This window comes from Eptatretus burgeri, chromosome 12, assembly GCF_056783735.1.
Source record: "Eptatretus burgeri isolate ZD-2024b chromosome 12, Ebu_testis_v1, whole genome shotgun sequence".
Lineage (NCBI taxonomy): Eukaryota > Metazoa > Chordata > Myxini > Myxiniformes > Myxinidae > Eptatretus > Eptatretus burgeri.
The window spans coordinates 57,673,672-57,701,032 of record NC_140972.1 but is presented as its reverse complement, the minus strand read 5'-3'; the positions used below and the strand labels follow the sequence as shown (position 1 = coordinate 57,701,032).

The following is a 27,361-nucleotide window of genomic DNA, read 5'->3' as shown; positions in this document are numbered from 1 at the left end:
CCCGCGGACACCAAGAATGCCGTCTCCGAGGATGGCAGGAAAAGCCACCAAGCAGTCGGTTCAAAGTGTGGGTGTCGCCCTCGTGTATTGTTGCCTCGTCGCCCTCTCAGCCTGACCTCGCCCCATACAGTTTACCGACAGGGCATTAGGGGGTGCTCTCCGGGGGCGGTAGCGAACCGCCATTAGTGGATTACAGACTGCTCCCTGATCGCCACGGCCTGACAAAATACACTAATTACGGTGCTGGGGAGTCCAGCCGCTGTTTACGCGGAATCTCCGATGGGGCTTTGGGTAATTGGGTGAACGGACCTTGGGGTTGCTGCCACAGTCAAAGCGACGGCACAGAGATTGCTTGGGATTAAACGAGCCGGTTTCATGTCTGGGGTGCCAGCAGGATGTACAAATCCCGGGAAGAAGTTCCAGGCCTTTTGCAACGGTAACTTGTGCGCTCACTGCCGAAGGTCCCAAGACCTGTCCATTATACCTACGATGTGGCAGGTCTGCCTGAAGCACCGCTTTCCTTTATGTTTTCTTGGACAGGTGACAACCCTTGTGGTGGAACTAAAGCGAGTGAAAAAGGATGGAGAAAAATGCTTGCAAAACTGATCAGGGAGGAGGAGGAGGATGGGGAGAATAAGGTAACATTGAAGATGACTTCACACTGAAAATATTGTATGCATGAAAAACACTTTTGCGTTGATTAGGAATCAATATCCAAACAGATATCTGGGCAAAAATAATATTTTTGACCTTTTTCCATTTTAAACGTCGAAATAGGGATGTATATAAAAAAGGTTTCATATTTCAAAACAACATTCAATTTGCAACAAATGTGCATCATCAAACGTTTATAATGACGATTAGAAAGATAAATATTTTATGTAGGTTTTAAAAATTATTGGCTACTCAGCATATATGCATGTACATATTCCATCAGCATGCAGAGGGGGTGACAAGAAGAAAACTGAGGAGGTTTCGGTAAGGGAGAAATGACAAAGAGGATGTAATAGGTGGATGAGGAGGAGAGATGAGAGAAATGAAAAGGTATCACAGGTGGGGGAGAGGTGAGGGAAGTGAAAGAGATGGTGCAAGAGGTGGGGAAGGGAGACAATGGAAGAGAGGAAATGAGAGGTGGGGAAGAGGGAGAGAGGAGGAAAAAGAGTGAGGAGATTGGGGGAGATAAAAAAAATCAAGAAAGAATGAGGGGGGGGATGAGGGTTGATTAAGAATCAATATCCAAACAGATATGTGGGAGAAAATTTTATTTTTGCATTTTACAATTTTAAACGACGAAATAGGGATGATGAGAAATAGCACTTTTTCCCCCAATTTTTTGTGTGGGCCTAAAACACTTCCCTACACCCATTAAGGAATGGGGCTGGGTAGCATTTAATATTACCCTTCACATAGCGACAAAGACCACTGAAGAGTGATTAAAAAAAAGATCTTTGCTTTTTTTTTCTTTTAATTTTTCTCAATTTATTTTGCCAAAAACAATCCCTGACACTCACTGCTGAACCTTTGAAAGTTTGACGAAGATCCGATTGGCCATCTCTGAGAAAAATGGTGACACACAGACAAGCATCTCTCATAGTATAGATATAAAAGGCCCCCATTAATGAATCTGCAAAATATAGAGCAAGGCGGTATTAAAACAAGAAAATGGTAAAGAAACAAGCAGTCATAGACTGGTACTTACGAAATCGTCAACTTGACCTCTCACCTTGTCTAATAAAAGCTGTCTCTAGAGAAGGTAGCGACACAAACCAGAAGTTTCTCCGATGATTCTGTACCAAACCATCAAAAATCGAATGTTTGACCTCACTGTGACCTTGACCTTTGACCGATTTTGACCAAAATGTAATCAGCACTAGCCATCACCCTCCTGAATCACGTGGTATAATTTGACATTGGTAGCTTCTTCTGTTCTTGAGTTATCGTGCCTACAAACAAACAAACAAACAAACAAACACACAAACAAAGGACGGAAGTCATCAATATACTTACGAAATCTTTAGATTTCGTAAGTAAAAATAAAAAACAGTCATAGACTGGTACTTACGAAATCGTCAACTTGACCTCTCACCTTGTCTAATAAAAGCTGTCTCCAGAGAAGGTAGCGACGCAAACCAGAAGTTTCTCCGATGATACTGTACAAAACCATCAAACATTGAATATTTGACCTCACTGTGACCTTGACCTTTGACCGATTTTTACCAAAATCTAATCAGCGCTAGCCACCACCCTCCTGAATCACGTGGTGTCATTTGACATTGGTAGCTTCTTCCGTTCTCGAGTTATCGTGCCTACAAACGAACACACAAACACACACACACAAACAAACAAACAAACACATAAACAGAGGATGGAAGTCATCAATATACTTACGAAATCTTTAGATTTTGTAAGTAAAAATAAAAAAACAGTCATAGACTGGTACTTATGAAATCGTCAACTTGACATCTGACCTTGCCTAATAAAAGCTGTCTCTAGAGAAGGTAGCGATGCAAACCAGAAGTTTCTCTGATGATTCTGTACAAAACCATCAAAAATCGAATATTTGACCTTTGACCGATTTTGACCAAAATCTAATCAGCGCTAGCCATCACCCTCCTGAATCACGTGGTGTCATTTGACATTGGTAGCTTCTTCCGTTCTCGAGTTATCGTGCCTACAAACAAACAAACACAAACACACACACACACACACACACACACACACACACACACACACACACACACACACACACACACACACACACACACACACACAAACAGAGGACGGAAGTCATCAATATACTTACGAAATCTTTAGATTTCGAATCTAAATCGAAATCTTTAGAAATCATTAGATTTCGTAAGTAATAAAGGAGCATGTTAGTATCCATGAATCCAAATATGTAAAAAAAAGAAAAGAAAAGAAAACAGAGACAGAAAAATAGAGAAACAAATATTGTCAAACCAATTTAACAATTAACTTTTATTAACAGTTGAGTTATTATGAAACATCCACCAAAACAAATAATCAACATCAGAAATGGACGACATCAATAAGAAGGTTTCGTCATTGTTTTGCTTAAACGAGTACATGGTGTAATGATGCCACCTAGAGTCGACATTGGCGTTTTGAACAAGTTCGGAATCTACAAAATCCTGAAATAAGGAACAAAACAAACAAACAAAAACAAGCACACAGTGTTCACAGAAATGCTAATATGTCTCAGAATAATTGTGGTCACAGGACAAAGATAGAGTAATGGCATCCTCCGAGAGCAGTTCCACTACTTATGCCGAAACGTAGGACGTGAGAAAGTAAATAAACCAGAGAGTCAATCGGTGTATTCTGGTTGTACTAGAGACATGAACTACATCTGCAATTCATGAATTTGGTTTCAAGTTACAGGCATAAAAGGAGTATCTCAAATGACTCAGGATCCTCAATCATTAGCAACCACTTCTTACTATCAATGTGCTTAAAAAAACGGTCTGCTTAACCTCGACGCATGACTGACAAGATCGTTATCCATCAAATGAATCTTGTTTTTTTTTTGGCCAAGTTACACTGACTTCTGGGCCTATTTTAAAATCACGGTAAAGTAGAAAAGCTTTTTTCTTTTTCTTTTTTCAACACAAATCAAGGCTCATGGAAGAGCCAAATGAGAAGGTGTAGAGAGAAGGTTGAGAGACTGACAGAAGGTCATTATTCGGGGGTACAGGAGGACATGAAGGCATTTGTATGCTTCGGTGTACACGAAGAAATGCAACTTTCATCTGCAGATTCAGGATCTTGAAGGTTTTCTTTTTTCCAGGCAAAGGAAACACGGGATTACGCAGGTCACCCAAAAGGTCACAGGTTAAAACTCCACCGTGGCATTCACCCTACCCCATGATGAAGCAGAATCGGGTGATCCGGAATGACGGTGAAGTTTCCCTTTGGTTTGAAATCTTAGGTCTTCACGTAGCACAATATCTCGCATAGGTCATAACCGGTCACTGCAAATGAATCACCTCTGGTGTCACAGAATTGAGCGCCGCACACCAATACATCCTTTACGCACTCGCTGTGCAAGTGTGCAACCTGTAAAACACCACAACATTGTACGCTTCAATAGTCCTGTTTTGAATAGTCCAGAAATGCTGGGCCTGTTCGGATTGTCTGAGTTTCAGTGAAGCATTTCAAACACTACCACCCAGCCAAAAGGATGAAGTCATAGGTGTGGGAAGGTACGAGGGGTATGCAACAAGTTCTGCAAACGGGATGCTCAAAATAGTCCAAGATACACCAAGTTTATTATTTTCCAATATACAATATTGCAAGAAAGTATGGAAATTATTTCGCTAATATATAAATATATACTGTATTTAAGAACATGTAGTGGGTAGCGGGGCTGGCAGCATGACCTAGAGGTACCGCACACTCGCCTTTAACAGTCTAGCCTGGGTTTGAATCCCGACCCAGTTATGAACTGTCATCCCGGTGCTTCACAGGCAGGTTGAATCAATTCGTGTGCCGTCCTTCGGATGGATGTTAAACCGGACCTCTCATCTGCCTGCATTAGTTAGTGGACGTTGAAGATGTCACGGCGTCCTTTATGAAGAGGAGGTGAGCTATCGCCGGCACCAGGAACAAATTCCAAATTCCTGCCTCAACTACTGCTGGGAAGGAAATGCCAAACACCTTAGTATAGCCCTGCCAAGAAACTGCTCTGGCAGTATTGACGCTCTGTAACAGAGACAGACGCTTTGTATGGTACATCAGAATCAAAAATGGTTGGTGTGTCTTGGCCACTAATGCGAGTATCTCTGTCGTAGAACCTGCTGAGGCACACCACATAAGTCCCTTTGAACCGCAAGCTCAAATCGTTTGAGTTTACGGAAATGATTTAATGGATCTTTGTGTCACGTCTGTACTGCAGGACGCTTTGAAACAGAAAGTCGGAAAACCTTTGCCCAAAGCCATCGTAGAATGTCTAACCTTCTCACTTTGATGTGATAGAAATGTTTTTATGTCGCGATCGCTTCTGATCTTGGCTATACTTTGAATTTGAATGATATAGTACCATGTGAGGTTCAAAGTTTCAGGAAAAAGTTGTTATATTCACTGTTACCAACAGGAGAACTTGGTGAAAAGAAAAAGGGAAAAGGGGGGGGGGGGTCAATCTACTGAAGGTTTCAGAAAAAGCAAAGTAAATAAAAAAATAAAATCAGTCCTTAAGTTATGACTTGATATTTCTACCCCTCACTCTGCCCCTCTCCCCTCCCTGATATTTCTACCCCTCCCTCTGCCCCTCTCCACTCAATGAGGAAAAACAGCTTTGAACAGCTGATAAAGGTGTCTGAAACTTCAGAACAAACACTATTAAATCGCCAGTATTTCCTCCCACTCCAAATATATTCCATTTACAGCAGTCATTGTAAATCATTTGGCATGGACCTCGTGATTACAGTCACTGGGAAACATTTATAACTGTTGTATCATTACTGCGATGCACTTCCTTTTGGTTGAGATGAAGGGGAGGACATTGCTCAGATTGAGGAACATGTGGCTTTTATATGTGTGGATTGTCAGTGCTTTCATGACAACATATGGGGAGAAGGAAAGAAAAACGAAGATTTAGCATCATGATCTGCTCTTGGTCCTGCCATGCTAGTTTGCTCATCGTCTAAGAAAATAAGTAAACGGATTTGAAATTATATGATTTCACCGAGCTTGAGAGGGTGGGATCTCAGGTTAAAATCCTATAAACTAGGTAAATGAAGTTTCACTACAATATTTAAATCACTGGCATTTTTTTTAAAGGTCTGAAATCAGTGAAGAGAGAAACACGAAGGTACCTGTTTCTATGTTCCTTTACCAGGGTGGTTGGTGGGGTGTCACCAAGGGAGTAGTCATTATGATGCTTCAGTGGGAATTGCCTCGGTAGTGCCAATCTACTCTTAAGATGTTACCGAGACAAGAATATGAGATTTTGCTTAGTACTGAAAGATGGTGAGATAGTTCAATTGGTAGCGGGTTCGCCTCTAAGCCAAGCTGTCCGTTCCTGGATTTGAGCTCCTACGAAACCAAATTTGGCATAAATATCCATCCTGGTGCAGGGCTGGGATGGGGATGGGGCTGCATCTTGGAGCATGACGGCATTGATTGCAATGTAAAAAAACGGCTCTCCTGTGTAGATTTAGGTTGCAGAAGATAAGGATCATACAGCACCACTCAAAAAGAGTAGGCCACAGCATCTCAGTACTCTCACGATAAATTTAATGTGATATGCAGATAATTAAAGGATGGAGTACTGTACAGACATAACGAGTCAGTTGGTCTCCTCTAACCCCATGTCAAAGACTCCTCGTATATCCTTGATGAGGCAGATATAATATTGAGGGAAATCGGTTGTATTGGAGTCAGTGTTTCGTGCAAATGACTGAGCTGAACAATTATTGGTGGACATAGGATTGGATTTCTCCCTCCCCCCCCCCCCCGCCCCACTCCTATAATGATGCCGACTGTGCATAGTCCCCGCCAGCAGCTGGAGGCCATGTCTGCCCCTGCTGTGCTAGACGTGGGGTCGCAGCCAAGATGCTGCAAGCATCCATCATCCTCAAAAGCAACATGCTCTGGCTTTAAACTCAGCCGTCTGCAAGTAGGAGGCCTGCCCGGCATCGCATTTGTTCAGAATCGGATCTGTGTGCATACCTGCATACGCAAAGCTGGCTTAATGCAGTGATTAATGACCCTGGGGTTTCCCTTGGATGTTTGCTTTGGTTGTGATAAATTAAATAAAACGTTAATAAAAGCATCATAACAAACAATTTAGGTACTCAGGATTTTTGAACATTGAAGCTATGTTCAGCACTTGCGTCATTACAACGAGCTGCGCAAACGGATCCTCATTAGTCTTCTGCGCGGCCATGTGCTACAAATGTCAAAAAAAACCCCTCTTTACTCACCAAGGCAAATAACTGGACAAAGTGCTATTTAAAAATAAATAACTACTGCAGATAGTTTTTATCCCTCGAATGAACCTGCCATTTCAAATAACCCAGGCGAGAGGTGATTGAGAAGTCCATTATGTGGTTATTCTGTGGCTTTAAAGTCTCTATAGGGGTTTAATAATTTAATGAGGCATTCAGCACATAAACTGCATGCAGTGGATGTTTTGCAAGCATGCTGGACAAAACGCAATCACCGATTGGTAATCCAATGTGCTTCCTGTCGATGCATCATCCCTACCCAGACCGAGCCAGACCCGCTTACCTCAATTCCATCGACTTGGTCCATTTCTCCAATTTTCCAAATACGCACGAAAGAATCCTCTGACCCAGAAAGGACCTTTCGAACAAATGAACCGACGACTCTTAGAAAGATCAAAGCAAACATTTTCCAATAAATATTTTCAAAATCCTTTCAACGAGAGCAATGGAAAACTCAGAGGGATCGATTAATACCTGGTAAGAGTTAACAAGTTGGAATACTGTTTAAGGACCATCATTCCTTTCAATATAGCAGTGATTGCTTTGGCTCTGACCCAGCTGCTCGATGCTATAGGAACCTTCAAATGCAGTTTCAAGATGTTGCCCATCGTTGGGATGAAACTCCAAATTAAAATACACCATTAGTATACAAGCACATTCTAAACGAACGAGTATGCTCGTCTCTGCTCTGCCAAAAGCCAAGGCTAAGCCATAGCTCATTTCTCATGGCAGTAGACATACACTTTTCAAAGTTGACCATAACTTTTTGGTGTGCATATTACCCCATTCCCTGCTCAGTATTAAAAGTTGGTTGATCAGGTAATGATATCCCAGCAGTGCCGTTAAGCTCAGCAATTGCAAACAGATATAATCATAAACTATCCATAAGTACTGAGAGATGGCAATTATCAATAAGCTACAAAAAGTCTTACAATGCTGCACTTGCATCTTGATGGAAACAGCTATTTTGAAGACAATAATGCATCCATGTACTAGACAAAGGTTGTGTCAAGCAGGAATTCCACTATAGAACGATACAAGAGAAACGAGTTGGTGCTGGAGGGACGACGGTGACCGAATCACTCATCAACGTACCCATCCCGTGGCAGGAGCAACGTCCAGTGAGTTTATCCATCGTGCATGTGCGTCGATGTCGGCATGCAGCATCCCTGTGGTGCCATCGTATACTCGTATCTGCCCTGTGCCGTACGCAGCAGTTACAATACCCCGCCACATGACTACTGAAGTGCAGGCACACCTGGATGCAGGCACAACACTCAGTGGACACCTTCGATTAATGTCCACCATTGTGGTGACTTACTCTAGGATATGTGCACGTATTTAGAACGTGCATGATAGCAAAGAGATAGCATACTCAGTTCTGAGCTCTCATATCGAATAAATTCCCGATCGAGTAAGATCTAACTCAAAAATCATATACATGCGTCATTTTAGAATAAACATTAAGCCAGCTGTCCTGTCTTCTCGCACTCACTTATGGATGCTAAAGATCCCATGGTACCTTAAAGTGTGCCAATCTCAAGGCCAAATTAGAAATTATTGCACTGGTATTTACCGATGAGGGCAACGGAACATCATAACTACCTCTCAGCTTTCATGAGATATTTCCCCAGAATATGAAACTCAAAACTGGAAAGTCTCAAACTCTTACGGGCATTTCAGAAGGAACACATTGCTTAACCTATCATCATCTTCTTCTACCATCCTCTGGAAGTCATGGACTCTTGAGCTTCTGTGCCTCACAGTCACACAACTTAACCTGGGGTGACTCCATTTCCAACATTGTCTCTCATTTTAACCACACAATGGAGTATTGCTTCCCAATATCTGACAGGATGGTGCAATGTTACACAGTTACCTTTGAGTAACTGTCTAGTGTGGGTTAGATCCCTGACCTAATAAACTGACAAATTGGTGCTTTACAGACAGGGTGTTGCATCACAAAGTGCACCTTCCCTTGGATGCCCATTAAGCTGGGCGTCCCATCTGACAGCATTAGCTGTTGTACGTTAAAGATCACAAAGTTTATTTTGATGAAGTGTTGGCGAGTTATTGCTGGAACCTTTGGCAAATTCCGAATTCCAGCCCATGTACACTCTAGTTGCATGCCGGTTATGGCCAGCTCGTTCATGAAAGACAGGCTAATCTTAAACACTCTGAGTTACTGACCTCATACTATGTGGGATGGTGAAGAAAGAAGAGGAAGAAAAAAAAAAAAAAAAAAACTCGGTAGGTGCACACCGCTGCTCGGCTGAACAGTTTACGTTTTGTATCCAACTGAAAGGCCGGATCTGCATATGGACCTGAACCAAAATTGGATCAATTCGTCCTTATCACACACCCAACCTGTCCACCAAGTTTCGTCTGAATCAGTCCCTAACTTTTTGAGATATCCTTGTCACAGACAAACAGGGGTGAATACATAATCTCCATCTGCCTTTGACGGTGGAGGAGAAGGAGGAGGAGAAGAATTGTGATTCCAACATGGACTAGAACTATGGCACCTCCTACTCCAAACCAAAACCTTGGGTAGAGATTATATCGGACTCGTCAGAAAAACCCAGACATTATTTCAACATCATTACATTACTTGCCCATTTTGATATGAAAACTTTGTACTTTGAGTCATTCTTGTCAAAATGTTAAGCACGAGCATTTGAAACTGTAAAGAAAAATAAAAGTGTGATGTTACACCCAAAACCAGAAAAATACATCTTCAAACTGGCCGATGCTGTCTTTGTGTATTCAAGAACGCCCAGTCCTTTATTAGCACTCATCACAGCAAACAAGGAATTTTTCACACAGTACGATAGCATGGAGTTTTGCTCCCCACTGTGATTCAGGGCTCCTGCGTCTCACTTTGAAGTCCTAAATGTGGTAAAATCTCAGGCACTGGGAATTATACGGTAATCTCTTGACAAGAACCCAAAGCATCGGCTTTGCAGTTTTCTCACAACATTTGGAATGTCGACTTTTCTCTTTGGTCTTTGTGTGGTTGAAAATAATAAAAAAAACTTGAAGCACCTGCTCCCTACGGGAGCCGTCAAGGGGGGTCATGTTATTATATTCATGCCCATTTTACTCCAAGGGGTCCCAGGATTACAAACACACAAAAAATGGTTGCGATCGGTTCAGCCGTTTTTACGGTACCTGGGAACAGACAGACGGACAGGCGGTGAATTATAGTAGGAAGATATACTTCAAATAACCTGATCACACAATTTCGTTGACAATGAGCTCTTTCATCTGAGAAAAAAAATGATGTAAGTAACTAGAGCCGAAGCTATTAATCTCTTCCTGAGGTTTTGTTGCAAGGGATGTGATTATTTTCTCATTGGCACTGCAAAAATAAAAAAATAAATAAATATAAATCACAGTTGACCAGGTTTTAATTTCTAATAGTGGCATAGCAAATCATGCTAATGCAGCATTTGCTAGCAAATTCTGTTAAACCAGTACCATAGGCCTCTTGAAACTGAAGTGACCTTCATTCGTTCATATAATGAAGAAATGATAGGATTCATGCTGCAATTCTCGAATGGAATAATGGCAGGATTAATTGCACGTCATTGACGGATGACACTCCTTTCATAATGGACAGTTGTGAGAAAAACTCTGTCTTACTTTTTTAGAAATTATAATTCCCTGGATGGGAGGTAGTATGTTCTTGATCAGCTGCCAGTATTGATGTTTCTATGCAGCACAATGGAAGCTGAAAGCTTTCATATTTATCTCTCAAATCCCCATTTTCACCAGATTAGGGGTGATTACGGTTAACATTTCAACAAATATCCACCATAACTTGACCACTCATATCTTGGATACGCAGCAGCCAAGGCTTACCCATATGGAGGCAGTTTTTGTATCAAAGTGAAGTCTTCTCCAGACTTCCATGTGCAGATGACTCCTCCATCGTCGGCACTAACCATGTCTACAGTGCGCTCCTTCACGATAGTATGGTAGAAAGATGAAAAACAAGAGAAGGACGGCAAATCAGTGAATGAATTATAAGGAAACATAGAAAGAGGCCATTTGACCCATCATGTCAGTAGCACATTCACATTTCAATTTCATTCAAGCATCAATCATAAAAGGTTTAATGTTTTCCTGTTGTGGGGGGGGGGGGGATAAACTCTTGCAGGAGTAACATATGGCATTCCAAGACAACATTTAAAGCAGATGAAGGCAATAAGGTTCTGGAAATTCCAATAAACTGTTAAACCACATGAGAAATTTGGAACTTGATCAGATTACCAACATACATGATTCGCTCCACCAGTTCTTATAACTTCTACATGGAAGTGCAGGTAAATAAATGAGCATTCAGGCAGTTTCTTCCAAAGGGGTGGTGTGCTCTGCGATGCTACCCCTCCATAACAGAATTGCATATTGTGTTACCAGATGCCAAATCAAAATTAATAAAGATTCAAACCTTGAAACCAGCAGCTTAATGATGAGTACCACTGCCAAAATAGCTATTATATACAGGCCTGGAGTTCTCCATCCCAGCCCATTCTTTCAACATAATGTTCTCTAATGGAATTACAATTACAAGATCGTTCAGTTGTGAGATTTCAATATGAAATGAATACATATTGAAAAAAATAAATAATAATAATAATAATAATAATAATAACGATTTAAGAAAGGTAATCCCAAAAGTTCTGTCATCCTGCTTGTAACTTTTAAAGATTTAGAAATCTTTAGAAAAACAAACATTCTCGGTGATTGCAACATTTTACATTTACACTCTCATTATTTGCTGATCAAGTCTGGTGAATGTCAAGTTCCTTACACTATTTTGTTTCTATCAGGAATTCAACTGTTAATGGGACAAAGTCATTCACGTAAGTGGGTTGACAGAACTTTTGGGATGACCTTCATAGTTTTGAAGCCTTGTGCACTGAAATAACCTCTAAAATCATGATCAATTAGAAGGGCACTCTTCAATGTCGCCAGATATGCCTCCATCCACATTATTACATCATTATACATTCAGTACTTGTTCCAAGTTTGAATTAAATCACTAAACACAGATTCAAAATATTAAATAATTCTGGCTGCCAGACCATTCATCCGATAAGGTTGAAATTTAAAACATGTATTCCTCATGGCTACTAGATTATAAAGTGAAGTTTCACATCAATTGATGAAGCGGTTCAAGAGAAATATATATATATATATATATATATATATATATATATATATATATATATATTTAAAGATTTTCGTTCAATCCGATATGGCTGCCAGACCATGTGACCTATTAATTATTTGTGAACACCCTGGTATCCCCAAGGCTTGGGAACCATGTGGGTGAAGTTTCCCCTCGATCTGTCAAGCTGTTCTGGAGAAGAAGATTTTGAAGGTTTTTATGTTAAAAAAAATATGGCTGCCAAACCACATGATAAATGATATCAATTTTTTCCCCCCCCCCAAACAATTTCGCCCGAGATGACCCTCAAAAATGTTCATACTGATCAGATAAAGCATTCAACATATGCAATTATGACATCACAACGAAGCCACCTATGACATCATACAAAAAAATCACACTGGTTTCCAATGGGGAGTACTTCACATGTGCCAAGTTCCATTTTGTTTTCCCCCATGGAGCAGTTTTGGAGACACAGAGGTCCACGCTTTTCCCTTTTTTATAACATAGCTACCACCCCACGTGACCTATGACGTCATAATTATCAGAAAACCATTCCACATGAGTAGTCTCACCTATGGTGAAAATTTAACGTCAATCGGATAAGCAGTTGCAGAGAAAACAGAGAAAGTTAGCATGGATGGACGTACATGCGTACGGACGGAGGGACAATCAAAAAATATTATGCCTCTGGCGACTCCGTCAGTGGAGGCATTATAAAAATTTGCTCTCCAAAAAAAGTGAAAATCACAGAGGGAAAAAAAAACTGGCTCAAGGTTTTATCAAAAAAGTCCAGTTTCAGCCACCGAGTGGCCTTCATCAGGCATGAACACATGCTCTCGTGCATGATCATAATGCTCTCCAGGAGGGAACGGAGTGACACAGAGGTGCATTAGACCATAAGCACCCAGCACCAAGAAAATGCGGCTTCTTTGGTTGTGCCATGCGTTCATGATTCTGGAATCCCAGTTTTAAATGTAAAATACTCTTTTGATTTATGCATTAGCCACTAATGTCCTTGTAATTCACATAAAAGTAAAAGGACGTCACTTAATGCCCTTGACTTACGTGTGATACATATCCAAGCTTCTGCCCGAGTCTTAATCACTTTTGAAATATAAAAAAATAAAAAGGGTTCATATAATAATTTACTTAATCTTAGAATAAGCTAGAATGCCCTAAAGTTGGAATACTTTTAGACCAAGAAGACAAGCTTCATATCTGTTATATTTGCAGTTATCCTTCAGTAATCATCTCAGAACCTGGGAAAAGCAAGCAGCCAGGAGCCATCAGCAATTATAGCACACTTCGTTGTGGAATGATGGATGGGCCATCAAGAAAAGTTTAACGTGCTGACATACGGGATATCCAACTAATGCTTGGAAAAGCCGGGGGCATTATTCTGTGGTATACCGCTCGGACGGATCCCAGGGACTGAAAATGATCGAGGCAGGGGCTAAGAGGGATTTCTCGTGTCAAAAACACCCGAAGGGCAGAAACCCTTGGAGTCAAATTTTCTCGAGAGGGCATTTCAAGGTCATGGCGTCGAACCCTCCCAGATTTTCATCCCCATAGAGCTGCTTCTGGCTTTGTGGACTGGATGAAGTTCACTTCCATCATCAAAACAGCAGCTTGCTCGTATGGGGCTAAACGGGATGCCCACGTCCATTAACCCCGAAGAATGCTGACACTCTGACTGTTGAGCAGTCTTCATCCAAAAGCCACATTTTGCTCACTCCTGCCGACACAGCGACTTGTGTTCTCCACAAAGAGCTGCTGCAGTTTCAGCATGATGCTTTACTTTGCCCACAAGTACACCCCTCCTTTCTCTCTCCCTGGCCACAGGCTTGTCAAGGTAATGCATGCTTTGCAGATTTTGGAATAACTTCATTGTACTGTAGGCTTCCCTGTATTATTATTATTATTAATAATAATAATAATACAGGGAAGCCTTTAGGGTTCCCTTCCCTTCCTGAGTATTAAAGCCCTTCCCAACCATTTATACCTCTGTCACATCATTCATTGGCGACTGTGACCTCAAGACAAAGAGGGTCAAGTGGGGTTATTTTACATACAACACGTAAACCTTCTATGAACAAAAGCATCAAGGTTCGGTTTGGTTTTTATATGCAAACTGAAACGAGTTAATGTATTATTATCACAGATATACATATATATATATATATATATATATATATGTATATATATATATATATATATATATATATATATATATATATATATATATATATATATATAATTATCATCGTGTTTTAGAAGAAAAAAAACCCTTTCCCATTCGATTACAATTATGATATAAATTTTCAACATCAGCATAGCGCAAGGCATGCACGCGGAGTCACTTGGAACTAGTGTTAAACGGTTCTCATTGATGCCAAATCTGTTGTGTATAAAGAGTAGTAGTATTACAAGTAAGTGGTGCAAACAAGCGAAATGTTGCATTTTGCCAAGGATGAGAGAGCTTGACAATGCATATTTTAACAGTTTAGTTTTTAACCATCGATACAAGGAAAGATGGGTTGGCCTGCTTGGCAGTCCCATCGGAACCACTGGCTCATGATGCTGGAATTATAGGTCTAAATAAAATATAGTGCCGATTTGTCCATTATCTACTGATGTCCTTGGAATCCATGTAGAACCATACTGTCTTCGATAAATGTCATTGTCCTGTGTGTTTATTATATACAAGATCTAGGTTTATGGAAAAGCAACGATATACGATTTATGTATAAGTTTAAACAATAAATTTGAGATCATTGTTGAAAACCCCAACAAGCGTTTGATGAAAGAGTGTAATGAATGTGGAAGAATTGTTTGAATGTTTTATTTGACTTCAGTTTGAGAGATCATCGGTGGATTTACAAAATTAAAAACATCAGCTCTTCCAAACTAAATGCATGTTTATGACATATATGAGGACTCAATGGAGTGAGAAAACCTCAAGGTGTGGGCAGCAGAAATAGGGGAGCAAGGGGACAAGAGTGACATATATCCATCCCCTCCACAATAAATTTTCTGGGGGACAATGACATATCCATCCTTCTCCCCCCCCCAAAAAAAAAAAACCATATGCCAGCATAAGGACAATCTCAGCTGATGGGTTGGGTGCGCTTTCATAGACCAGAAGTTAGCAAACCGCCATTATTTATTAATAGAGAGTGGATGTAAGATGCAAGATTAATACGTTTCTATCCATAAAAATCTGTTATGCAATAAGAGCATATTGCTTCGATATTGTATTTAAATCCATCAAATGTGTACGTACATTGTGTTCCGAATCTGGCCTCGGGGTGAAATGGGAATAGATTAGAAGTCATTTCCAAAGTACATGTTCAGCATAAGCCATAAGCATATGTAATAAATGCACTGGATATAGGCTGCGTCGAGTTTGTTCTTGTAAATATCCCTTCGTCTTCCCTCCCCAATATTCATTTCTGAGCCCCATTTCCCCACCTTTGTGTTTCTTGTGGATTTTCTCTGTTGTAATCAGTCATCATGTGTTATTTTTTATAATCCAACGAACATTGAACTTATCTCTTCGCTGATGGTAGTTGATCAACATAACTATACTAGCGATACCCGTGCACATGCACAGGATAGCAGCACAACATAGCTGGTAGCAGACGACAGACCGTACACGGGGAATGACCAAAATACGCATTGTGCAAAATGCAAGTGGTACGATGGAACGCCAAGACTTGCCAAACATTGTCGGCATGTCCGTTAAGTGCCACAGCAATTTCATAGGGATCGTGTGACGGCGAGCTGAGTTTTTAGTGTGCAAGCTTGGTATGATAATAGAGATATACGGGGTGTTTCAAAAAGATTGATAAAACTTTGACTTCCTCCTATTTCTTTGTTTTTTTTTATCTATACCATTTTCCTTTGCAGGGTTTGGTGGTGTTATTGTGGTATTTGTTCCCTGGAATTTCTAGCTCTGTAGCTCAACTATGCCATTGACAGTGAAGTAGAAGACAAAAGTGGTGGCTCTGTGGTACGAGACGAAATCATATGTAGACACCCGCTGGAGATTCTGCCGGGAATACGACCTCAGAACACATGATGGACCCACAAATTGTGCCACTCAATGTATTGTGAAATATTTTGAGCACAATGGTACAGTGCACAACCAGAGCAAGGGAAAAAGTGGCAGGAGGAGAGGAGATTGGGACCATACTCTGTGCAGAGCATTGGTGCTGCTTCAGCAGTCTCCTTGACTATTGGGCACAATCCTGGATCGCCACTCCAACACAGTATACCAGCATACTGGCACTCATTTTGCCGACCTCAGAAGGATGATAGGCTGAGTTAACCCCACCTCGAATTAATTCAACAGATGAGCGGGATTTTAACTGAGGACTCTAGGATCCCAAGCCTACAAAAGTGGCAGGCCAGCATCAATAACCAAGAGCCAAGCCAACATAGATGCCGTGCGGGATTCTGCAGTGAACAGTCCCAAGAAGCCCCACCGCTGGCACTGCCGGAGTTAGGAATCAAACCAACATTAGTCTGGCATATCCTCACTAAGGCACTGAAGCTTTTTCATGCATTATCTCTCGAAGCCATAAACGGAGTCAAGATGACATGAGAAGGAGAGTTCATATGTGCAATTGGTTCAGTGACAGGATGGAGCGGTACCCAAACTGGATCAACATGATCTGGTTCAGTGATGAAGCCTATTTCCACTTGAACGATGCCATCAACAACCACAACAACATTTTCTGAGGGGCAGAACCACCTGAGGAGATCTCTGAGAGGTACCTCAAAGGACCTAAGGTCGCATGCTTCTGCGCCTTCAATGCCAGATGGGGAATGCTAGGGCCTTACTGGATTGAGAACGATAACAGCAGGACGGTGACGATCAACGGTGAGCGCTACCGAGCCATGCTCCAGATGTTCCATAATGATCTAGCCCAAAAGATCTCCCCAGACCAGCTCAGCATGACCTGGTTTATGCAGGATGGTGCACCCCCACATGCAGCTGGTGACACAATCACTTTCCTGCGGCAGCTCTTCAGAAACCGCTTCGTTGTCCTGGGTACCGCTCATGACCGGGCACCCCATAGCCCAGACTTGAACCTTCTGGACTACTGGTTCTGGGGAGTTGCCAAGGGCTCTGTCTATTCCAACCACCCTGCCACACTGGATGATCTGAAGCAGGAGGTGTTGGCCTACCTCCAGGCAATGCCACATGAGATCAACAGGAAAGTTGGACAGAACTTTGGAGTCAGGATCAATGCCTGTCTGAACCGTGGAGGGGCACACACTGAGAACATCAATTACAAGGATTTTACGTAAATTACCTTGAGCTCACACAAACTCCAGCAGTGACTGACTGCAATAGTAATCAGTGATAGAAAATGAAATGTCATTGGCTTTCAAGAAATGTTTGGTTCACATTCCTGAGATTTCTATTTCTTTGTAAATAAACATTTTAAATTGCATAAATCTTTTTGAAACACCCTGTAATAATAATAATAATAATATATATATATATATATATATATATATATATATATATATATATATATATATATATTTATATATATGGACGAATCTGCTGTTCGTCCCTGCTCGTCACCAAATCTGCTGTTCAGTAACATCCCCATTGTTAATGTGCTACAAGTCCAACCCAAATTCGTTTGAGTCAGTCAGCCCTAACAAGGTCTCAACAGAGCCACCACACCATCTTTGAGCCCAACAGAAACTTTTGGTTCCATCTACTCTCCCTTTCAGGTATTGTCCCAAGTATTCAGCTGCTCCTGTAATGTCTCATCCATCCTTTCCCCAATCAATTGTGGCTCCCACAAGCCTTTATCAACCAACACCCTCTCTCTCGTTCTACTACATGTTTTCCAACTTTTGCACTAAACTGCCGCCCTGGCATTTACAAAATTCCAATTCCTCCTCCCGCCGTTGTACCATGGCATCCACACAGGTGCGGTAGTCCTCCAGGCTCGTATTTACTTCATTAACTCTTTGCTTCGTGAACCCAATTTCTTCTTTCAACTTTTCTCCCATTCGAACAGCTTGGGTTTTACCCTCTTCTATTTTCAATGCCATTTCTTCCCATTTTAGCTCAAATTCAGTGTCCATTTCATTCCTTTGTTCCTCAATTTCGCTTTCCATTCGTTCATTGTTTTCCCCTACTCCATCAATTCGTGCCCCCAGTTCCTGTGTCACTCCGTTCTTAATTTTGTTCATTTGTTCACTAATCTCCTTCATGTCACTCTCCATTCCATTAATTTGTCCCGTCGATTCTTTGCATGGTTCCTTCATTTTCTCCCTGATTCCCTCGCGTACCGACGCACTCATTTCGTGTGTGTCCGTACGTGCAGCGATTATCAGTGTGCTGATTGCCTTGGACTGAGCTTTTACCTCCATCAGCCCAGTCTGTTCCTGTCTCTCTCACTGCTCATTGCTTGTACATCGGCCCTGAACCCAACGCGTATTGCTTTCTTATCATCCCTCATTTGTTTCATAATCCCGTCCATTTTGTCCCCGTGTTTGCATATATTTCATTATTTGTTCCATCATTTCCCGCATCCGATTCATCTCAGATGGCGTTGGCGAAGCCGATCTGCGACGATTGGGTGTAGATCCCAGGGGAATCACAATGTCCTCCGTGAGGGGAATTTGGCGGTGGGGGTCCCCGCTCGGGACGGGGGAAACTTTTACCCTATGCTTATCAACCAGCTCAAAACTCGACTCGCTTCCTTCATACATGCTACCTTCCCTCCGAACCGCCATTTTGTGATCGTCCGCCATTTTGAACTCGTCCGCTATTTTCCGCACACGTTTAAATCTCCTCAGAAAAAAAAAGGAAAGAAAATTTATTTCTCTTCAATTTCCAAGAATTATTTCCAACCAATTATTGTGATCAACAATTTCATGTCCCCTCTGAAATGTTGTTCAGGGTTTGAATCCTGCACTCCCAAGGGAGTTGGTGGGAGGGGGGGGGGGGTTAATATCCCACTCCTGATCATCAAATGTTGATCAGGGATGGAATCTCACTCCTGACACCAAATGTCATGGTGTTGGCGGGCCAGGATAGACCCCCCAAACCCAGTTTGTGGTGACAGGCGGTCAACACCACCAGCATGGATGGCTGAGTGGTTCTTCCTTAATAAGAGGTAGACAAGTTGATGCTCAGAGGTTATAACGTGCGCAGGAGAGGTGGGACGCAATGGCGGAGTGATGGTGGCATGGGGAAGCACAGCACGGGGGTGGGGTGGGGGGGGCAAATTATGTTCATAATAAAATTCTGAAAGATGGGTCCATATTTGAACAAATCCCTGCAAATGGGTGGATGTTTGGAGCTTCACTCCCCCCCCCATCCAGCCATCAAGGGGGAAACTACTACTCTCTTGTTGACACCCCCCCCCCCACCACTGGGTTTGAAAACATGCTACTTCTGCTTGAGGGCATTCATTTAATACATGTTAAAAAGGGTGGAATTTTTGACTTTCCATGGACTTCTCTTCTTTGAAAATGGGGGGGGGAAAAAAACCTTCTGACTCCCTTCATGGGATGCAAAGGGTTTCAGAGCTCCCTTCTCTTCTCATTCATTTTCCCAACTCGACACAAAAGAAGTGGAAAATCCTTCCTTGTTGTCATCCTTTTCCCAATGTATTCCCCCTCCCCTTCACCATTCATATACAGTATACTGTATGTATTCAATAGGTGCCTCCTTAACGAACTGGAAACAGATGGTCATGTATAGGTACAAGATACATGAAGAAAAGAAAAGAAAAAGAGTTCTGTCATTTTGATGTCACTCATCCAATGATACATTTGCATGACAAAAAAATAAAACTTCCAGGAAGAGTTAAGATTACATCATCACTCAACCAAACCTCGATGGAATGTAGTCAAGCAAACAGGAAACTCTTTGGCTAAAGTGATCATCATTAGTGAAAAGCAGGATTGATGGCATTAATTAGTGCCAGATGAACTAAAAAGTGCCCAATTGAGATTTTGAGAAACACCAATATTTAACTGAACCAATATCTGAGCTGCAATGAAAACTTCGTCTCTTCTTATCAATCGTCACTGGATGTAGGGATGTTTCATAAAATCAGCAAAAATAAAACAAGTATAATATATAATAGTGATAAAAGACAATTGCTCAAATTTATTTTTGCAAAGTTGATTCAAATAAAGCAGTTCACCTTGTTGCTACACTAATATTGCTACAAGATAGGGGAGCAGCATCATGGAGTAAACAGTGTTTGTGCCAATTTGGATTTAAGATTATTTTTGTACTGACAAGACAGTCGTGTTGCAGTGTTCTTTCAATTTTTAAGTCCAGTGTATTTGTCTAATGTTTGTCTTGTTGCCCATTCAACAATGCAATCCTGCCATTTTTGTGGATGTAATATGTGAACTTACCTTCAGGACTCTCAAAAATAATATTTTGAATCTTGCCTCTCTGGTGACCGAGTGGGGTTGGAGGGGGGGGGCAATAAGAGATGCACAATTCATTTTCCAGGCAATTGTTTTAGGCACATGAGGGTGTCCTGAGTTGTGAAGGAAAGATGAATTTTCATGTTTCGCTTCTATCACCGAGCTGCCAGACTGAGAATGATAGGACCATGGTGAGATGATGACAGTCATATTGGGCACACAGCAATAGGTCCTACCACCAGATGAAGCCCATTGGCTGGGACAGTGATGATAAAATGGAAAATGCAACCGATTGCTTTGTGCCCAGAAGAGCTTAGGTTCTGTCTCAATGACTGGTTTAGAGTGGTCATAAAAAGGTGACGTGGGAAAGCTGCAAGAGCAGACAACTCAAAGTAGAGACACCTGGTTGAACACTGTGCTGCTCTTGGAGGCATACGGTGGGGACGAACAAGTTGCTCAAATTTAGCAAATCATTGTTAGGGTGGCTGGCTTGGGATCCTGGGGTCTTGAGTTCGAGCCCTGTTGGCCACTGACTTAACACCAGGTGGGGTTGCTTCAGCCTGTTATCCTTCCGAGGTCAGCGAAATGAGTACCAGTGTCCTGGTATGAGGGAAAAGCATCAGCGGCATCGCCGCCTCCCAACAAAATGGCTACCCAGCAGCCAAGCTGCCACATGCAAGAAGAAAAAGAAGAAGCAAAATCATTGCTGGAATGTGTTGAGCCTGACTTAGCTTAAGCTGTATCACGTTTGCTCTCTTGGCTCACTGATGGTCCTGCATGCAGGGCACGGTGGACAAGCCTATTTGTCTTTTTTTCCTTGATGCATTGCTATAAGAAATGTGCTCAAAGGTGGTCCTTCCACCTTCAGAGGTCTCGAGAGTGTGCACTGTGATTTCGGACTGAGACATCGCTGAACTCTGATGAGTTGAATGCCCATGGACTTTGCTGCTTCCCTACAGGTGATCATCTCAACTCTGCACAAACTGTGAGACAGAACATCTAATCCCTCACTCCTGTTTTTTTTTTCGACTTTAGAAACATTTGCATCAGATATTTCAGTCCTTTGTAGTGCCATGAAAGAACCTCAACCAGAATAGATCTCCCAACCCCCCCCCCCCCCACAACCACACCCATTGTCTTGTGTTTCATGGTCTCCATTTGTGTTTGTAATTATATGTATAATTTAGAAACATGCTACAAATAAAACTTTATTTTGTAGATTTTCCATTGAAAATATAAATTCATTCAATCCAGTCACTGACTGATGCCTAATGCTTTGTAGATATATGAAAATAAAAACAACACCATATCAACCGAGCTGCTAAAGCTAAACCTTACTTTCACTTGGAACAGGCCACAACTTGGATCAAGCTGTTCATCATAGCTACAAATCACTGGGTACATTGCGATGCTTATAAACGCCCAGAGACATCAACGTTTGTTGTTTTATTTAATTTCCGCATATGCTTTCTCAAGAGTACTTCTTAAACTAAAACGAATTACAAAATTTAAGCTCCAGAATCGCACTTACAAGCAGTTCCGACTCCGAGAAAAGTGTTAATTTGTCCAATTCCGAGAAAAGTGTTCATTTGTCCAATTCGGACAAATGTGACATTTCGGGAATCTCTGGGAGGTGAATGTTTAAAAAAAAGAAAAGACGGTTCGGTGATTGCCAATTGTGTGTCAAGGGAGCCGTTTCATATCGATCATTTCGTTGGAGTGCTTGCTTGAATGCTTAAGCCATTTAGCGAGGGCTGTCCAAGCTGCTCGATTGTTATTTTCAGGGAAAAGTTCACGTGCTTTCAATCACATCGATTAGATATACATTTCCGCCTTTGTTGGGTCCCACGGTGCCGTACGGTGGATGACTGAAGGTGTTTAACCACTGAAAATGTGCAAGGATCACTTTGTGTGATCTCCATTTGTAATCCACCTCTCAATTCGACATGGATGCTGATTAAAAAGACAATAAGGTCCATCCGACCAGGTGTTTGCCATGTTTGTTCTGGCTGTGAAGACAAAGTATGGACGATATTTTGTGTTCTCTTGGTTGATATATTTTTGAATTGAATTTCGCTAATTACCCACTTTAAATCATTTCAAAGAACGCTGTTTCAAGGTAAATATTAGTTTGTTGTTTTTATTTACTTGATGCATATGTACATTTGCACGTGTGTGTTTGTCCATCAACTGTATTACCACATTGGCATTTGGCACCGATGTGTGTGTGTGTGTGTGTGTGTGTGTGTGTGTGTGTGTGTGTGTGTGTGTGTGTGTGTGTGTGTGTGTGTGTGTGTGTGTGTGTCGTTGATTGGTATCTCCATATGTGGGTTTCAGAATGTGGAATGGAGTCCTCCTCTCTCAAAGTATCCACCTCCGTGTGTGTGTGTGTGTGTGTGTGTGTGTGTGTGTGTGTGTGTGTGTGTGTGTGTGTGTGTAATGGTATCTACATATGCGGGTTTCTAAAAGTGAAATGGAGCCCTCTCGGGTGTCAAAATATTTGTGTGTGTGTGTGTGTGTGTGTGTGTGTGTGTGTGTGTGTGTGTGTGTGTGTGTGTGTGTGTGTGTGTGTGTGTGTGTGTGTCGTTGATTGGTATCTCCATATGCGGGTTTCAGAATGTGGAATGGAATCCTCCCAGGGGCTCAAATTATCCTACTTTATTTTGGTAAGGGGTCATGATTCCTGGATTAACCTGTGAAGTTTTCTGTTCTCAAAGTTTTGCGCCGAGGGCTCTCTTTAGGATCGTCACTGAGCTCTGGACAGTTTCCAACTGTAGTTTGTTTGTCATAATATTTCCCAGGGATGGTTTTTAATATCTCTGTGAGGTTCTTCGTCATCATTCCCGTAGCTCCAACTTTGGCATTCTTCAGCTTCCAGGAACTTTTCACTTCATTCTTGAGGTCTTGGTATTTGGTCATTTTCGTGATTTCTGAATTGCTGAGTCCAAAATCGATGTTCATGCTCGATGAGATCATTAGGTCGTACATGAGCAGTACTTCCATGTTTTTAGTCCATGCTTTTGGTTAATTTTCCCACAAATTTTCTCGAACTGGGATATCAAAGTTTTTGCAGATGTGCCTGTGCTTAACATTAACTCTTTTGTGTCGTTGTGTGTACAGCTATTCTGACATGAGATTTTTTTTGTGCATTTGGTCATTAAGTACAAAATATCACTCTCTTTGCTAATGCCACCTGCATCCCTCACCTTTCTCTTTTTTTTCTTCTCCCCCCACTCTCTCTGTCCATCTGTCCCCTCCTCAGTGCCCTCTCCGAATAAAATGCAGCACTCTTCTCTCACACCTCTGTCACTCTATGTCTCTGTCTCGCACCCCTCCCTCCCGCAGTGTACAGCAACGTTTTGTGAGGCGTTGCTCTCCCCATCTCCATCCCCTTCCTCACTCTTCTCCCCTTCTTCACTGACTCCTCGCTTCCCCTCCCTCCTCTCCCCACCCATTCCTCCCCTCCTCCCTCTCTCTTTCTCCACCCCCTCCCATTCACACCACCGTCAGCGAAGCATCGGGTTGTATTTGCTTGCCAATAAGTAAATAAAAATGCAGATAAGTTACTCGAGACAATGCAAAAGCATGGTAGTTTTGCATGCTGATGGACATTGAAGCCAATACACCAGAAAAAGAAATCAAAAAAAAAAAAAATCACTGAACCGTCACAAAGCATCCTCATGTGAAAATATAAATAAATGAAAAAAAATTCCATTGCAGGTAGGCAACCGAGACAATGGGGAAGCATGGTTTGTATTTGCTTTCACAATGTGTAACCCCACTAGTGTATAAATAAATCACTTGAAATTATCAAAATAGGTACATCATAAAACTGTATAACTGAAAATTACCAGTTAATTCTTACAAGGCAAAATTTATGAACAACATTTAAAACAAGAAGGGCACTCAGCAGAGCGCATACCTCCGCCGTGCAATGCTTGATCCACAAGAATATATCGGGCCCAATACATTTTTGAAACCTCGTGCTACATCTCGTTTTTGGCTCCATCTCTCAATGCTGAAGAATCACTTTGAAAATTAAATAATTTTCGTATCCAGATCCGAATTCGGATCGTCACCAAAATCGAATAAATTTCTCTTTGCCACACACCCAACATGTCCACCAAGTTTCGTCCGAATCCATCCACAACGATTTGAGATATCATGTTATATATCGGTCGAGCCCAACCTCTCAATGGTGAAGAATCACTTTAAAAATTATCAGATCCGGATCTGGATTCGGATCTTAACCAAAATCGACGCAAACCAGAAGTTTCTACGATGATTCTGTACCAAACCATCAAAAATCGAATGTTTGACCTCACTGTGACCTTGACCTTTGACCGATTTTGACCAAAATCTAATCAGCGCTAGCCAACACACTCCTGAATCACGTGGTGTAATTTGACATTGGTAGCTTCTTCCATTCTCGAGTTATCGTGCCTACAAACAAACACACAAACAATCAAACAGAGGACGGAAGTCATCAATATACTTCCGAAATTTAAGATTTCGTAAGTAACAAACAAACAAGCAGTCATAGACTGGTATTTACGAAATCGTCAACTTGACCTCTGACCTTGTCTAATAAAAGCAGTCTCTAGAGAAGGTAGCTACGCAAACCAGAAGTTTCTATGATGATTCTGTACAAAACCATCAAAAATCGAATATTTGACCTCACTGTGACCTTGACCTTTGACCGATTTTGACCAAAATCTAATCAGCACTAGCCATCACCCTCCTGAATCACGTGGTGTAATTTGACATTGGTAGCTTCTTGCGTTCTCGAGTTATCGTGCCTACAAACAAACACACAAACACACAAACAGAGGACGGAAGTCATCAATATACTTACGAAATCGAAAGATTTCGTAAGTAACAAACAAACAAGCAGTCATAGACTGGTACTTACAAAATCGTCAACATGACCTCTGACCTTGTCGAATAAAAGCTGTCTCTAGAGAAGGTAGCTACGCAAACCAGAAGTTTCTACGATGATTCTGTACCAAACCATAAAAAATCGAATGTTTTGGATGTTTGACCTCACTGTGACCTTGACCTTTGACCGATTTTGACCAAAATCTAATCAGCGTTAGCCATCACCCTCCTGAATCACGTAGTGTAATTTGACATTGGAAGCTTCTTCCGTTCTCGAGTTATCATTTTTTGGATGTTTGACCTCACTGTGACCTTGACCTTTGACTGATTTTGACCAAAATATAATCAGCACTAGCCATCAGCCTCCTGAATCACGTAGTGTAGTTTGACATTGGTAGCTTCTTCCGTTCTCGAGTTATCATTTTTTGGATGTTTGACCTCACTGTGACCTTGACCTTTGACCGATTTTGACCATAATCTAATCAGCACTAGCCATCACCCTCCTGAATCACGTGGTGTAATTTGACATTGGTAGCTTCTTCCGTTCTCGAGTTATCATTTTTTGGATGGTTGACCTCACTGTGACCTTGACCTTTGACCGATTTTGACCAAAATCTAATCAGCACTAGCCATCACCCACCTGAATCACGTGGTGTAATTTGACGTTGGTAGCTTCTTCCGTTCTCGAGTTATCGTGCCTACAAACAAACAAACAAACACACAAACACACAAACACACAAACAAACAAACAGAAACGGAAGTCATCAATATACTTACGAAATCTGTAGATTTCGTAAGTTACAAAAAGGGGTGAAAACATAACCTCCTTCACTCTTGGTGGTGGAGGTAATGAGTGCAAACAATTGGCATCAACAAAGGAGGTATGTTCATCAACAGGTTCTGACGAGGATCAATACATTTATATTCAATCATCTATAAGTATTCTATTTAGACCAATAAACCGAGTGTCAACATCGACCAAGTAATTGCACACTTTACATTGTGGTTTCTAGTGCAAGTACAATTGATAAAAACATTATAAAGCATTACGTTGAAAGCAAAACAGGAACTCAACACACCAAAGGTTCAAGAATAGTAGGTTGCCTCTCGATGGGGTGAGGTCATGAGTTCAACGATCAAAAATTCACACTTGGATCTGCATCGCTTATCTCGAGAATCATGACATCACAGGCAATCATTGCTACACATTTATGGACGATTCAAGTAATAAGTTCAACTTTTCCAGCAATTCATGCATTTTTAAATTCCCTTACTTAGCGGTGTGCACTAAAGGTCAAGTGCAGCACAATTGGGTTTTAATTGTGCACTCCGTAATGTCTGTACTGACTGTGCAGCAGATGTAAAGCAAAGTTTAAAGTACAAAAACTTCACTAACCTCTTTTGCGGTGAATATAGTTGATCTTAAAATGGTCATTCAGAGGTCAGTGTAAGGCAGTAAAAAAATACCTCAGTTATATTAAGCATTAAGATTGGACGTCGTTTTTAAAGAGCCGCTTCTTTTTCTTAAAATGCTAAATGAACAAGTAGCTGCATTGCCACTCTGAATTGATTAAAGTTGTGGTTGCAAATGGAAAGCTGGTTTTCCATTATGCACAATATTCTACCGTTTCCTCAAAACAGCCTCAACTGCACGGACTTGGGTGTCGTTCCAATTCCGACATCTCAAAGTTGAATCGATTGCTTTCTCTCAATCTTTTCACCAGAGATCATTAATCCAGTCCACATTAAACCTCATAACTTATATTAGATTGACTCAGATCAACAAATCATCCTTAACAGGGTCACTCTTGCACTCTCAGCCTGCTCCAGGTCACATGCAAGCACTATGACCTCAGACCTATTAAATAAATAATTTGTAAACAATACACAACACACACCGAGGGGTCTGGAC

General features: G+C 41.4%; 1 protein-coding gene across 2 annotated transcripts in view; it reads right to left on the bottom strand.

The window, feature by feature from the left end:
• Positions 1 to 3,577: 3,577 nt before the first annotated feature.
• The window catches only part of WDR54 (WD repeat domain 54), a 64,809-nt gene continuing 41,025 nt past the window's right edge, over positions 3,578 to 27,361 (bottom strand). For both annotated transcript variants that reach the window (XM_085848081.1, XM_085848080.1), the window contains exons 7-10: positions 10,833 to 10,933; positions 8,064 to 8,226; positions 7,252 to 7,326; positions 3,578 to 4,077 (exon numbers count right to left, since the gene is read on the bottom strand). In XM_085848081.1, the coding sequence (XP_085704207.1) occupies positions 3,946 to 4,077; positions 7,252 to 7,326; positions 8,064 to 8,226; positions 10,833 to 10,933 (471 nt within the window). In that variant the 3' untranslated portion in view covers positions 3,578 to 3,945. The remainder of the gene's footprint in view (positions 4,078 to 7,251; positions 7,327 to 8,063; positions 8,227 to 10,832; positions 10,934 to 27,361) is intronic.